The 14,082-nt window shown below is 44.9% G+C and overlaps 1 protein-coding gene across 11 annotated transcripts in view; it reads right to left on the bottom strand.

Annotated features, from left to right (window-relative positions):
• Positions 1 to 14,082, bottom strand: part of BICRA (BRD4 interacting chromatin remodeling complex associated protein) — a 112,963-nt gene that overhangs the window by 11,447 nt on the left and 87,434 nt on the right. For 10 of the 11 annotated variants that reach the window (XM_039510801.1, XM_039510803.1, XM_039510793.1 and 7 more), the window contains 7 exons: positions 10,989 to 11,306; positions 7,239 to 7,940; positions 4,366 to 4,561; positions 2,769 to 2,896; positions 2,114 to 2,239; positions 1,661 to 1,722; positions 392 to 540 (listed from right to left, as the gene is read on the bottom strand). In XM_039510801.1, the coding sequence (XP_039366735.1) occupies positions 392 to 540; positions 1,661 to 1,722; positions 2,114 to 2,239; positions 2,769 to 2,896; positions 4,366 to 4,561; positions 7,239 to 7,940; positions 10,989 to 11,306 (1,681 nt within the window). The remainder of the gene's footprint in view (positions 1 to 391; positions 541 to 1,660; positions 1,723 to 2,113; positions 2,240 to 2,768; positions 2,897 to 4,365; positions 4,562 to 7,238; positions 7,941 to 10,988; positions 11,307 to 14,082) is intronic. The other variant, XM_039510804.1, reaches the window with a different exon arrangement.

Genomic DNA, 14,082 nt, shown 5'->3' on the forward strand with positions numbered 1-14,082 from the left:
GCCGTGTTAGTCTGGATCTGTAAAAGCAGCAAAGAGTCTTGTGGCACCTTATAGACTAACAGACGTATTGGAACATGAGCTGCCAGATTTCAAACAGGTGGTTCCAAGAAGTTTATTCAGGTTTTGGGGATTTCATCTTTTTTCTGGAGTGGAAGCAGAGCAGCTTACTTCTCTCTTTTCATGGCTGGACAAATCCATTTTTCCCCGTGACCCACCAACCGTGATCTCTCTCATGCCAACATCAGAAGAAGAGGCCTGAGTTTACTTCTTGAGGGTGAGACCCACCTCCATTCTGTTGCTTAGCGAAGAAGCCAAGCTAAGTTTAAAACACTTTGCTATAGTTCTAGGACTATTAGTTATCATCCTTCCTTGTCTACACAGCTGAACTTACCCTTTCTGTAGTCGTGGGTAGAGGGAAGCATCCCCTGGTAGACATGATAGGGTAGAAGCCTTTGTAAGGCATCTTCAAATGATCGGAATGAAGTTTTATAGTCAGGGTGCAACACCGCTCCCTGATGTTTATGTAACTGTTCCAAGAAACTAAAAAAAAAAAAAAAAAAAAAGGACAAGTCAGACAGTTGTACAAAGTGTATGGAAAACGCAGACTCAAAAGCAGAGATATCTATAAAAGCATTATGCTGAGTGGTTGAAATTCTTATTGCTCCTCCTTCCAATATATATATAGGCTGTTTGCAGTGACTGAAGCATGATATACAGAGATGCTCTAAAGCTTACCTTCTACGTCTGCAGAAAACGAGCTGTTTTATATGTGCGGAACATGAAATACACATATGTGCACACACGAGGAACACACGCACACACAATTACCTATCCCTGCTAATACTGTATGTAGTTTTATGGTTGCCAAAGGGCACTCATAACTGAATTATATAGCAGCTTGTGAGATTTCTGGGCAGCAGCAAGAGGCTCATAGAACAGACAAAAGGTTCTTTTGATACATGGAATGTGACTCAGACATCCTATAACTCAATTATAAAAATGCCCCCTAGGAGCCTTCAAATTATATTACTACACAGTTTTACTAATTAAGGAAAATGTAATTTATCTTCCAGTTAAAATAGTCTCATCCTCCTGACACTAACAATAAAGTTGGTTGAGCTAAAATGGGCAGTGATGGAATGTGGTCTGCTGTGCATGTGTGAAGTACTATGTGCAGACAGGCACACACGGATATAAACAAAAGCAGCGTAATACATAGCTGGCTATGTTATAGGTGTGTGTGTGTGTGTGTGTGTGTGTGCATGCACATGCTAAACACACTAACGCAAAAGGAGGATGAGTGCAATCATGGAGAAGGAAGAATGACTGACCACACAGGAAAAGAACCACAACAAAATTCTAGAAGAATTATTCTCTTCAGTGTGAAATGTACTTTCAACCAGTGTCACCCATGGGCCCTCTGGAGAGGCACTGAAGGGCATGCTATGTTACCGAGAATTGCCATGCCATGATAAAGTATCATGCTTCCTCCCCAGTAGAGTGGATTACAGTGCACAACATTGCATGCCTCCAAAGTTAACACAGATGCGGGATAGTCTGTTAAACTTTAACCTTACTAGGCATGCGATGTTACTGTTACCCTTACACTGCTTTCTTTAACTTCTTAGGCTCCAACACACTCTCTCTGGCAAACACTTACCAAGCTTCTTTGCTGGGCTGTAGTGTAGGAGGTTTTTTCAGACTTCCAAGCTTACTATCATACTGGTAAGAAAAAAGAATGCACATGAAAGGACTTAGTAAGAAATAGATTAGTTTTACTCGGCAGAGAATGATGAACTAACGGAGGAACCATCCAGCTCACATTAGAGAGAACTCTTTCTGTTCAGTAAATTAGTACAAGGAAATTGGAGAATAAAATGAGATTGTGGGCCGGAGGAAATCAGTTGGATGATTTTGGAGATTCTGGCCAAAGCGCAGAAGAAAAGGGCTAATTCCAGCTGACGACTAAGAAAAACAGCTTTCCTCACTTTAAACATGGCAGCTTTCAGGTAGCAGAAAACACACAGCTTCCTTTCGAACTTCCTCACTGATAGAATAGTTAAAAAAAAATTGAGCTATTATTTGAAGGAAATAAACATTTGTGTAAACTCACCTGCTGCTGGGATGGGACTGGGACTGAGGGCATGAGTTGTGATAATCCTTTCCCAACTACCTGGATCTGCAAGGGGCCTTTTCCAAGATTCAGGCCGGAGATGGAGCTAATCACTCCAGGCTTCGCCTGCAGAAGAAACAAAGGATCTCTTTTATTTGGGATCCCAATATGAATTTAATGACTACAAACTGATTACCAAAACACACAGTAGGAAACTACTCGCCAAGAGGATGTCAGTCATCAGTGAAATGACTTAGAATGGAATTCCTTGGTGTTGATATGCAAACATCTATGAATAAATCTTTTTTGATATATAATTATTTTAACTTGCACATCTAGAACGTACATCCCAACAGTATTTGCATGCCATTAAATAAATTGGGAAGCACATTAAGTCCCTCAAGGAAGAGGAACAAAGCTCCCTTCCCCAGTGGTCTAATTAATATTAATAGGGATAATTATTTGTTTTCTTTTTGTTTAAGAGTTCATAGTACTTATAAAATCAAACAATTATACGCCAAAGTCAAATGGTTTCTGAAACTTAATTCCTTCTTCTCACACAAAAAGAACAAATGTGGAGTGAAACTCAGTAAGTTTTGTTTATCCTTGAAATGGACAAACTACTGTGAAGAAGCATTAAAAATGAAGCTCTCACCTGAACTGGCTGCTGTACGGCAAGAGGTGTTCCTGGTTTCCCTGGCACTGTAGTCACTTTCCCCACAGAAACAGCTGCGGAGCCACTGGAAAATGTTTTACTCTCTGCAGGAACTGAAGCAGCTATACCTAGCAAATATAAGCAGATTTTAAAACGAGCTCCAAGTTTAAACAACAATAGCAACATGTCTTGGATTCCTGCAGCATATTGCATCTTGAAGAATCTTTATAGACTATCTAGAGATATTGGGCAAAATTTTCAAACGACATATGCGCTTTTGAAAATTTTGCCCATTGCTTCAGCTATCACTGAAATGCAGCCACCTCTGCCAGCGGTTTAACAGCACACAGCAACACTCCACAACAGGGCAGCAAAAGAAGTGAAAAAGATGACCACTTAATTCAACTGAATACTAATGCAGGGGATTGTAGGGAAGCAGAATGCAATTATCAGGACACCAGGGCTAAAACACCTCTACTCTTGAGACATGTGCCAGGGGATCTTAACAACTATAAGTGGGAGAAATCTTAGTTTTATACCCATGCAAAAATCATTACTACCAGCAGAGCAGAAAGTGACTGAAAATCAAAATACCACCACGCTGTAAATATGTTTTGGTTTTTTTTTAACAAATGAAAATATGTGGACCTTTTTATCAATACCTCAGATTAGTTTACTCAGTGTACCATGGGCATAACATTATAAAAACAGTATCCATTTCCCATTTGTGAAAGTGCATGGAAGCAGCTGATAGGTGCCTAAAATAATTGATAGGCACAGTGTATAAATCTAAATCAGTAAATAGAGCGAGGGAAAATACAGAGCACCTGTAGCCTAAAATTCATCCCTGTGTGTGGCGGGGAAGCATAAGGCCTGCGCATGATTTAAGTCCCACTTAAATCTTTAAATTAGGGTTTAAATGAGAATTAAGTGGTGCACTGACCCTAAACTAGCCTTCAGCACGGGGTGAATTTCCCCCCTGGGTTTCAGAGAGCTTCACACAAGAAGGTAAATATAATTATTCCTGGTTTTCAGATGGAGAACTGGTGGCTGAAAGAGGTAAGTGTCTTGGCCAAAGCAACACAGAAGGTGAGTAGCAGAACTGGCATTAAGGATGTCTTGACTCTCCATCCAGGGCCCATATCTGCTCCACCATGTTGCCCCCAATCAATTGAGTTACTTCAGATTTACACTCTGTGAATGAGAGCAGCATCTGGCCCGTGGACTTCAATGACATTTGAGGGCACTCAGCAGCTCACAGAATCAGGCCCTTAGAGAGGCAGATGATGAACTTCCCAACATCATTTTTAGAATAGCTTTTCTTACTGCACAGGCACTTCGAAGTGTGAAGGGGGGGAAAAGGGGGAGAAAGAGGAAGTTGAAAGTCACAGTCCAGCAGAAATGCAACAGAATTTCCCCTTCCCAGACTGGTTCCCCTCCCCAAGCACGCACGAGGCCTGGTTTTAGCAGCTTCCGCTGATGTCTGCTGCAGCAGTGTTGCGAGCTGCGCTGGCTGCCCTCCTCCACTACCACCTCCTCCTCCCGCTCCCTCCTTGTACTTGGCCCTTCCCAAGAACAGGCGCCACCTCACTCGAACCTGCAGTAGAAGGCTGGACTGCAGCAGGGACAGATGGGTGGCTGTGGACTGGTGCTTGCGTTGTTGTCACTGCTACTGGCTGTCCTTGGCTGCTAACCAGGACAGATGACGGCTGGCTGCTGAAGTGGCTCAGAGCTGATGACACCTGGCTGGTGGAAGTCTGGTGTTTCGTTTGCAGGATAATCCCCTGGGGCACCTGTGTTGGATAAATGACAGAGGCTGAAAAGATGCCCTAACACCATCTTTTGGTACATTTTATCCTTTTACCTTCCTTTTGAATCTGCTATGTACCATAAATATTTCTACCCAGCAGCAAAGCATGGGAAGAAAGGGACCCTCCTTTGCTCTCATGTTTCCAACCTAGTCCACTGGTTTCCATCCTATAGCCCCAGGATCTCACAGTCTTAGGTGGTGAATGTAAAGGAAACAAAAAAAGGTCTTTGCTTAGCAGTGGGAATCTCCAGGTCTGTCAGCGACAGGAATTTAAAATCACATGAACATGCCCTGCGTGCTTGAAATACAGCAGACTGGATCCCAGACTAAGTCCTTTCAAGGGAAATTTATTTTTAATATGCAGGTTTTTAAAAACCGGAGCTTGGCTCCCCTTTCCCCTGCAGATAAAGTGACAGTAAAGACAATATCTGAAATGTGGATTGTAAAGAATTTTTCGGATGCTTTCTAAGATGTAAGGCCCGAGCCGGCTCTCACTGAAGTTAATGGGAATCAACCCATTAACATGAATTTGAACGGACTGGGATCTACAACTCCAGGGCTCAAAGTTCAAATTACTAATACTTAGGCTTGGTTTACACCAGTGGTCCCCAACCTTTCTGTGTGGCAGGCGCCGAACGACTAGCCGCCGAGGAGTGTGGCCGCCAAACAAGCAGCCAACAAAATGCCGCTGAGAAGCGGCAACGCCAAGAAAAGCTGCCACTGAAATGCAGCCGAGAAGTAGCGTCATCAAGAGGCAGCGACGCTTCTTGACGTTGCCGCTTCTCGGCGGCATTTCAGCAGCTGCTTGTCTAGTGGCCAGTAGGTGGGTGCACACAGATGCCCCGGGGCGGGCGCCATGGCGCCCGCGGGCACTGCATTGGGGACCCCTGGTTTACACTATTGTCAGGTCAACATAAGGCAGCTTACGATGACCTAATTATGTCAGACGTTTTGCAGCATGAGCTTTCATGGGTGAATACCCACTTCTTCAGATTCACCCACGAAAGCTCATGCTGCAAAACGTCTGTTAGTCTATAAGGTGCCACAGGATTCTTTGTTGCTTCTACAGAACCAGACTAACACGGCTACCCCTCTGATACTAATTATGTCAGTGTCTACACTACAATGGTGCTTCTGCTGATGTAAGTGGCCCACTACACTGACTACACCCCAAAGGGGCTGACAGCTGGAGCCCTTCCCCCACCCCAGCCCTGACAGTCTGAGCTGTCAGTGGGGTGTAGGCTCACAGCTGTGAGTCTCTCCCCGTTTCCCTGCCTCCTGGTGAGGGATTGCGAGGGGGGGGGGCAGTGGCTGGGCTCAGGTTATCCTCTCCCTCACCCCAATCCCTCACTGGGAGGTTCCAGCTGTGAGCCCCACATAGAGCTGACAGCCAGAGTCAAAAAATTAAATAATACCAGGTGAGAAACCAACGAGAATGTCAATTTCATTGCTGGTAGGCTGCCGCTGTGAAATCGAGCCCTGTACTGTTAGCCCTGGGGCCAGGGGCGCTCACAGCTGTGAGCCTGCTGGGCTGACAGCTCGGGTTATCAGGGTGGAGGGCCCAGCTGTGAGCCCCCTGCCTACAGATGAGGCTGTCATTCCCAGAGCTGCCAGGCTCCAACTGTCAAGTGTCCCATAATGCCCCATTTCAGTCAGTGGAAGTGCTCCTGGTGTGGACACGCACCACAGACAGAGGGAGCAAGTGTGGATATGAACCACTGCTTTAATTATTGTGGTAGCTGTACTTCGACTTAAGGGGACTTAATTTTGTAGTGCAGGCACGCCCTCAGACTCCCTGGAAACAGGCTGAGACCCCAGCAGGGTTGAGCTCTGTCTGCTCTGCATGAATAGGAAAGATCCCAAGGGGCACTTTTCACAGGAGCATGTGTTTGTTTTTATCTCTGTCCAAAAATTTCTCTCCGTTTCGGTGCTTGAGTAATTCATGTTGCTAAAGAACTTGGAAGAGGCCAAACTCTGTAAGTCCTAAATATTAAATAATTATTTATTTTATGTACTATTTACATAGTATTTGGTAGCAAAGATACACACTCAGGGCTTGTCTACATGAACAATTAGTTTGTGGCAAACTGGGGTGTGAATCTATCTTGCACTAGTTTTCTGGGGACTAACTGTTCACGTGCTAACAGACATTAAGAGTTAGTTAATTCACTTTAATCTAGTCCTCTTTGAAATGGGACGATCAAAGTGAACTAAAATTGTTAATGCGCAGCAGCAGGGTCCACACGGACAGGTAGTCTGCAGCAGGCTAGCACGGGGTAGAGCTTGCTGCAAACTAAGTTTGTGTAGACAAGCCCTTAAACAGCTCCAAAACAATTTAGAAACTATTCTACATTGTTACTGTTTCCTAAAGGCTGACAATGTGCCCATGATACTAAAATCAAGATAATTCCTTCCCAGAGGACTATTTTAAAAACAAACAAAACAAGATATAACCTTGGTAGTCCAGATGATCATTTTTTAAGGTGGTGACTTTTGTGATTTGCATATCTGTCCAGAAGAAGCTAGACTGAAAATCTCCAATTTCTAATCCCTATGACCCATTCATTCTCCTTGAAGTATGGGGGTGTATTTTTAATTTCTAGAGGGTTATATTTCTACAGGCCAAGTTTAATTTACCCTCGTTGATGGTAATTATTTACCTGCTGGAACCTGTCCAATAGCTGCTTCTGCTGAGGAGCGGGATTTGGAATTGCAGAGAGTGTCTGGAATTGATTTGGGACCATCTGAAAACTTCTCTGTTGTTCCGGTGTTAGGTGAAGGGTCTGGGTTGGGACTGGCGGTTTGATTTGGCCCTGGGAAGGGAACTGGAAATGTGGGGAATGAGTATGCTGAGACTCAGCTGGAGCCTGGATCTGGGATTGCAACCGTGCCTGCACCTGGGTCTCAGACTGGGGCTGGATCTGAGTGGCAAGCTGAACTTGTAGCTGCAGATGTGGAGGTGTTGCCAGCTGAGGTTGCCCTTCGGCCTGAGACTGGGGTGGCTGGAACTGTACCTGAGGCTGCGACGGGGGTCGTAAGGGGTGCTGGGTGGGACCATGGGGGGATGATGTGATTTGATTCTGTATCACGTACAAGTTCTGCATTTGCGTTTGAGGGGTGCAGGACCGGGAGAGGGGTTCAGAAGGAGGCCTGGACAAAGTTTGTGGCTGGGAGGGAGGCCTTGAGTGAGGCCGGGAGGGTGGTCGGGAAAGTGGCTGTGGCTGTGATGGAGGACGGGACTGGTGGGGGGACTGCATCTGTGAGAGGTGTGCAGGTTGGAGCTGGGGACTCTCCCCCATTGGAGGATGAGGTAGCGAATGGGACGGGGAGGCTCCAGGGAGCTTCTGTTGCCCTGCGGGTAACTGAAACAAAGAAAGAAACAGGGAGTAAGTTAGTTAGGACTCATGTGTCTCACCAAAATCCTTGCATGTTCTTCAGGCATTTTAGGGTATGTCCACACAGCAAAAGCTCTACAAGGACTAGTGTACCTGAGCTAGCTTGAATGCAGCTAGTGCTGGCAGTAACAACAGTGACGACTGCACAGTGCAGGCTTCAGCGCGAGGAGTACAAATCCAGTACCGACCCTGGGTATATACTCAGCTCACAAGCCGCACTCTCTTCACTACTACTGTTACCTGTGCTATCTGGATGCAAGCCAGACCAAACAGGCTTGCCTGTGCACAACTTCTGCTGTCCAGATATATCCTCAGACTGTACTGCAGTGCAAACCACTCTTAAAACATAAAAAGCCTGGGGCTCCCAAACTACTTTTAAGTCCAGAAACCCCACTGAACTCAAGTCACTCTGTGAAGGGGTTTACCGAGGCATTGCCTACGGAAAAAAGAGCTTGAGGAACTGAGCTCTTTCTACCACTCGCCCCCTCTGGTTTATTCAAGAGAAGTGCTTCTTTGAGCTAACCGGAGCATACGTAGAGTGAGATTTCAGGGGTACAGTTTCCAGCTCTCATACCTTCCACCAGGGATGCTTGTGGGCATAGTACTATCATCTACAGATTTATTGCACTGGCTCGCCGGCTTAGAAGCTACCTTCAAAAATGTTTTTAAATCAGTAAAAGAAACAACTTGGGAATAAAACTTGAAAGGCATCTTGTATGGGTGTTCCTTAGCTTCTGAAAACAGCTTCAAGTCTCAGCCAGTGTAGCCAACCTTTCCCCAGAAAGCCTTACTGCAGGGGGTACAGTGTTTGTACCAGTGTGCGTGAATGTAAATAAAGCCCAGCCCCTTTGCCCCACAGCTGTGGCACCATGAAAAAGGGGAGGGAGAGGGGGTCCAAGTTTATTTTTAGAATGTATTTAGTTTCCTCTCCTAGAGCCCTTCTCCTCGTCTGAGCCCCCCGGGGGGCACAAGAACCTCCTTGGTTTTATTTACCCTCCTCTGTATTGCACCATCTTAGCTCCTTCCTAAGCTCCCTTTGAATTGCTTAGAACAACACTAGGCATACCTTTTGCTCCCTTCCCACGGGATCTAATCAAAATTAAAATGCCCTCCACCCAAAGGAGCAAGCCTGAGCCCACTGGTTCCCTGCATAGTACAGTATTGTACTACCCACTACATTAGAGCCAACCCGCATTTTTAATGGTGCTAACCCTATGAAGGCACTGGCCACTGCAAGTCCCCTGATATGAGAACCTGGTCAATATCACGCTCTTCTATAAATTACGGGGGTGAAACTGATCTATTATAAAGTCAAGTTCTCAAGTCTTATTGTGGCTAAGAAGAGCCTTTCGACTATCACATCACTTCAAGTCTACCACAGTCCTTATTATAACCATTTGCTACTAAAATATAAAGAATAAAAGAAGAATTAAGCCTCTGGCAGGAACACAAATGTACCAGGACAGCAGCGTGCAACTGTGAAGGGACAGAAGAAAAAGCATTGCAAGACAGCAGCAGTTTCCAGCGCTAGTGAGAACCTGCAGGCAAGCAAGCAAGAGCAGCAGGAATTCAGAGAGTAGATGAACAGGCAAGTGTCACAGACTGACAACAAGGGCCAGAAGGGGGTACGTTTGGAAGGGGAAAGAAAGATTCAATAGGACTGCTGACGCAGCAATGCATGGACATGTCCCAGGCTCCGAATATAAAAGGCAATTCCCTCAGTCACAGACCTTGGTGTGAAAACATCGGCAGCTCACCCAACCCAGCATGCTGATGTTTTATATATTGTCTGGAAGCTTCCAAACTGAACTAAACTGCAGTCTGAACTCCCATCTTCTCCAGGCTGCTCACATGATGATCATGGGTGATAAATTACTCAGGTCCATTTGATCACTTTGGCTACCAAGGTCCTCCGTGCCTGAAGTCTGCTAACCTCACCTTGGAACCCTGACCCATGCACATTATTCTTCTCCTTTTATTGCTTTCTTCTCAGAATAAGAGCAAGTTATATTTTCTTTTGTTTCTGGGCTGTCTAAAAACAGGGATGGAGCTGCTTTTATTTTAAAACAAAGATGCAGCTGGATTTTGTTTTATCTTCTCCTAGCGATACAGATCCACCATAGAAAAGTGAACTAGGGAGTTGAATTTGGATGCTATAAATATTAGAATCGTGGAGATAAGAGATGGAAAAGACTTATTACAACATCATCCAAGCCACCTCTTTGCCAACATGTGATGGTATCATGCAGCACAACTCTTTTGCTATAGAAATGTGATTATGAATATTTATGTGTACTTATGTGTATATATATAAAAAAATATAAAAATCCACACACATAATGAACTTAAACTTTTGATTACATTTGAGACTGGTAAAAACATTTTTAAAAGCATACAGTTTATTAACAACTTTGCTTTTTACCTTTTTTTTCCTTTCTTTTTCTTCTTTTTTTGGGCAAGTCTCATTGAAACCAAGAAAAGAATGTTTGGTTGTTTCCACATTTCTATATAGCACAGAGGCCAGTCAAAAATCTCTCTCTGGGAAATTCGCACAGAGTTTTATAACATGTGGATTCAGGGCCAGACTGTCTATGCACTTACTACACACTTACAACAATGTAACTGAAATCATAATCCTGCCCTCAGACTGCTCATGAAAAGTCACCCTAGTTAGAAGGGAGATAAATGTGCCAGTAGCAGAATTCTTTTTCCATCACATTTTTGCCATTACACCACAAGAGGGCGACTTCTGTTACTACTATAGAGGTTACCCTACCACCACCCACTTCCATCTTTGTTTTGAAATGTGAAAAATGCTAGTGTCCACCTAAGAGATACACTGATATTCTGTCTTTGTGTATTGGTCCCTCCCCTCCTGCAGAGAGAGAGAAAGCAAAAAGCAAAAGAGAACTCTAAGAGGAAGGACCAAACAGATTAGACAGAAGCTAAGGACAGAAGAAAGAAAGGAAGATAGGCCAAAGCAGGCTGTGTGGAATCACAACAGGTAAGGGCTACCTGGCAAGCCAGTGCCTGTTGGGAATGGCTGGCTGAGAACTGAGGTATAAGATTCGGTCCTTTGGACTCCACCGTTGCCAGATTCTGATTCTGGGTCAGCTCTCGGCTGGCAGGCGGTTGCAGAGCTGTGCCTGCACTGCTGCTCACTATCACTGATGCTGGGACACTGCTTGTGGTGCTGAGAGCTGTTGTGGCTATGCTGTAGATGGGCAGAGGCATTGGAAGGTGTGGTGGTACTGTGGACTGATTCAGATTGTTCTCCTGCTGCATTTTCAAGGATGCCGGATAAAATTGCTGCTGCTGCTGGCTCCGATCCTTCTGAAATTTCCAACAAATTTAGCATTGACCAGATTTCTGGTTCTTACTCCTCCTTTTTTTCTGTTGATGTTCACCATCCAACCCCCATATTCATTCAGGCCTTTGCTACTAATGGTACTCTATTAACAATACCTCAACCAGTTGTCAAAAGCAAATAGTTTCTGCTCTTGCTCTTCACCATGCCCACCCCCAGATACTGGTCCAATACTTTTCAGGACTCTTCACAGGCACTAGGCAGATCCAAATTACTGTCAGAAATGAGACTGCCTCCTCTGAAGATGGTAAGAGTCATTTTACAGCAGTCTCCTCCAGGAACCTGCAGAATCTGACCATAGCCATGTTACTCCTGGGGGAATTCTGCACCACTGCGCATGCACAGAATTTGTCCCCCACAGATTTCTTTGCTTCCCCGCATTAAAATGACTTTCTGACAGGGAAGCACAGGAAAGCCATAAGAGCAGTGCCCAGGGCAGTCGGCAGAGAGGTAAATCACTGTGGGCAGAAGGCAGGACTGGAGAAGACCCGGCTGGTGGCTGCTAGTGCTGGCTGGGCTGGGGAGGACGGGACTTCCTCTTCCCCTGCACAGCATCCGGGGCTGGGTCAGACCCACTCCCAGATTTCTCCCCGGCTACAGGAAGCTCTGCAAACTCCCCCTGCCCCAACGCTCCTCAGCTGCAGGGGGAGCGATCCCTGTACAGGGAGCTGCACCCCCAGCTGCCCAACCTCCATGCATCCAGACCCCCTCATTACCCAGACCTTCCTGCTGAGTCTCAGCCCTCCTCCCCGCACTCAGAACCTCACCCACAATGAGCCCCACTCCCCTTGCACCTGGACCACCCCGATGAGCCCCCCGCACCCAGATCCCCACCCCACCGAGCCCACACCAACTGCACCTGGAGCCCCACCCCACTGAACCCCACTCCCCCAGCATCTGGACCTCCCACTGAGCCCCCCCCCCAGGCCCCGCTGCCGAGCTCTATCACTGCAACGCCCGCCCCCGCTGAGCTCCAAACACCTTCATCTGGACCTCCCTGCAAACTCCCATTACCGATACACCCAGAACCCACCCCCACAAGCCCCTGTGCATCCAGATGCCACTCGCACCCAGAACCCTCTCAACCCACACCTGGATCCCCCCACATTAAGTCCCTCCACACTTGGATCCTGGGAGGGTGGCGGAGGAGAGGCAGAAAGCTGCACAGTGATCTCCCACCTCGGTGCAGCCAGTGGCCTGTGCTCCCCAGTGCCAGGCTGGAGCCTCCACATTTATTAGACAAATAACATTTGCAGAATTTTGCAGATTTTTGGCGCAGAATGCCCTCAGGAGTAAACTATCAAAGCAACAGCTTATGCCCTACTGCGAGACCTAATGTGAAATGCAGGGAACATTCCTACTGGATGGTAGCTTTACACAGTATCAGAATTTGATGTGATATCAAACTGCAAATAAAAACAAAAAACCTCCAAGCCAAGACGTTGGGAGCCATGTCTGAAACTCCCATTCTTAATGTCATTCCCTACCCTTGTGCTGAGACAGTGCAGAACATGCAGGATTCACAGGAAATCATTTATGGTTTAGATAAGTGAGGGTTTCTTTTCCCCCCTCAATACCCAGCAAGAAGAGAGTAGGCTAGGGTTCATTTTTGTCTCTGAAGATCATAACTTTTGTGAATTTTTTAGGATCTCAGTGACACGTCCCTCCTCAAGTTACATTAACATTTGTACATTTCTTTTCTTGTATATAGTAATAAACAGTGAAAATGGAAGTACATTTTAGTGTTAAAGGGTCACTGTCAAGATCAAAGCCTTATGTTTAAAATGATATGTCCTCCCCTGTGTTACTAGCAACATCCAAAAAAAATAAAAATTAAATAACTTCAAGCTTCCCTTTACTCTTCACCATCACTGATGCTGTTTGTTTACTTTTTGCACTTGGACAATGAAATGAGACTGATTAGTTTCACGATCAGTTTCTACTCCCCGAGGCAGAGTTCTAAACTAGGCTCTGCAGCCTTGGGAAAGTCATTTAACCTCTTTATCTCACATTCACCATCTGTAAAATGGGACTAATATTACTTTCTCAACTACCTCATAGGAGTGTTGTTACAGCTAATTAATTACATGTTTCTACAGTGCTTTGAAAATGTGGAGCATTATATAAGAGGTAATTTAAATATTATTAGTCATGTTCTATAAACCCCAAAGTGAAACCGATTCTGATTGCTAACTCTCTGCACTTCTACTTGCTTTACAAATATTAACTAATGAATCCCCACCTCTATGAGGTAGGTATGTACGATTAGTATCATTATTGCTTTTAAGATGTTGCTGTGTTCCAACTGCAGGAGATGGTTTGTCTTTTAATTTAAACAACTTTAATTGAATTAAAAAAGATAAAAACCTTTCTATTCATAATAGGTTATGTAACATCCCCCCCCTTTGTTTTAAACTACTACTACATCTGGGGCCCAATTTAGTGACAGTGACCACTTTAAGTGGATTATGCAGTTACTGTATCATATTGGTGAATCAATTAATTGAATTAATTAAATGTTTACAAACATTTATATTATAAAAAATTTTTTTAAAAAAAGTATATTTAGAGGAATATAAAAAACAAAGAAAATTCACAGATGACTCTAGTTTTGTATCTCGTAAGTTGCCAGAGGATCTTAGTGACATTGGGACAAATTTAACCCTAGTATGGGGAGGCACAGCTCAAATGATGTCAGTAGTATTGTGTCCATTCATGTCAGAGGTAAATCTGGCCCACTGT

This window comes from Mauremys reevesii, linkage group 22 (assembly GCF_016161935.1).
Source record: "Mauremys reevesii isolate NIE-2019 linkage group 22, ASM1616193v1, whole genome shotgun sequence".
Lineage (NCBI taxonomy): Eukaryota > Metazoa > Chordata > Testudines > Geoemydidae > Mauremys > Mauremys reevesii.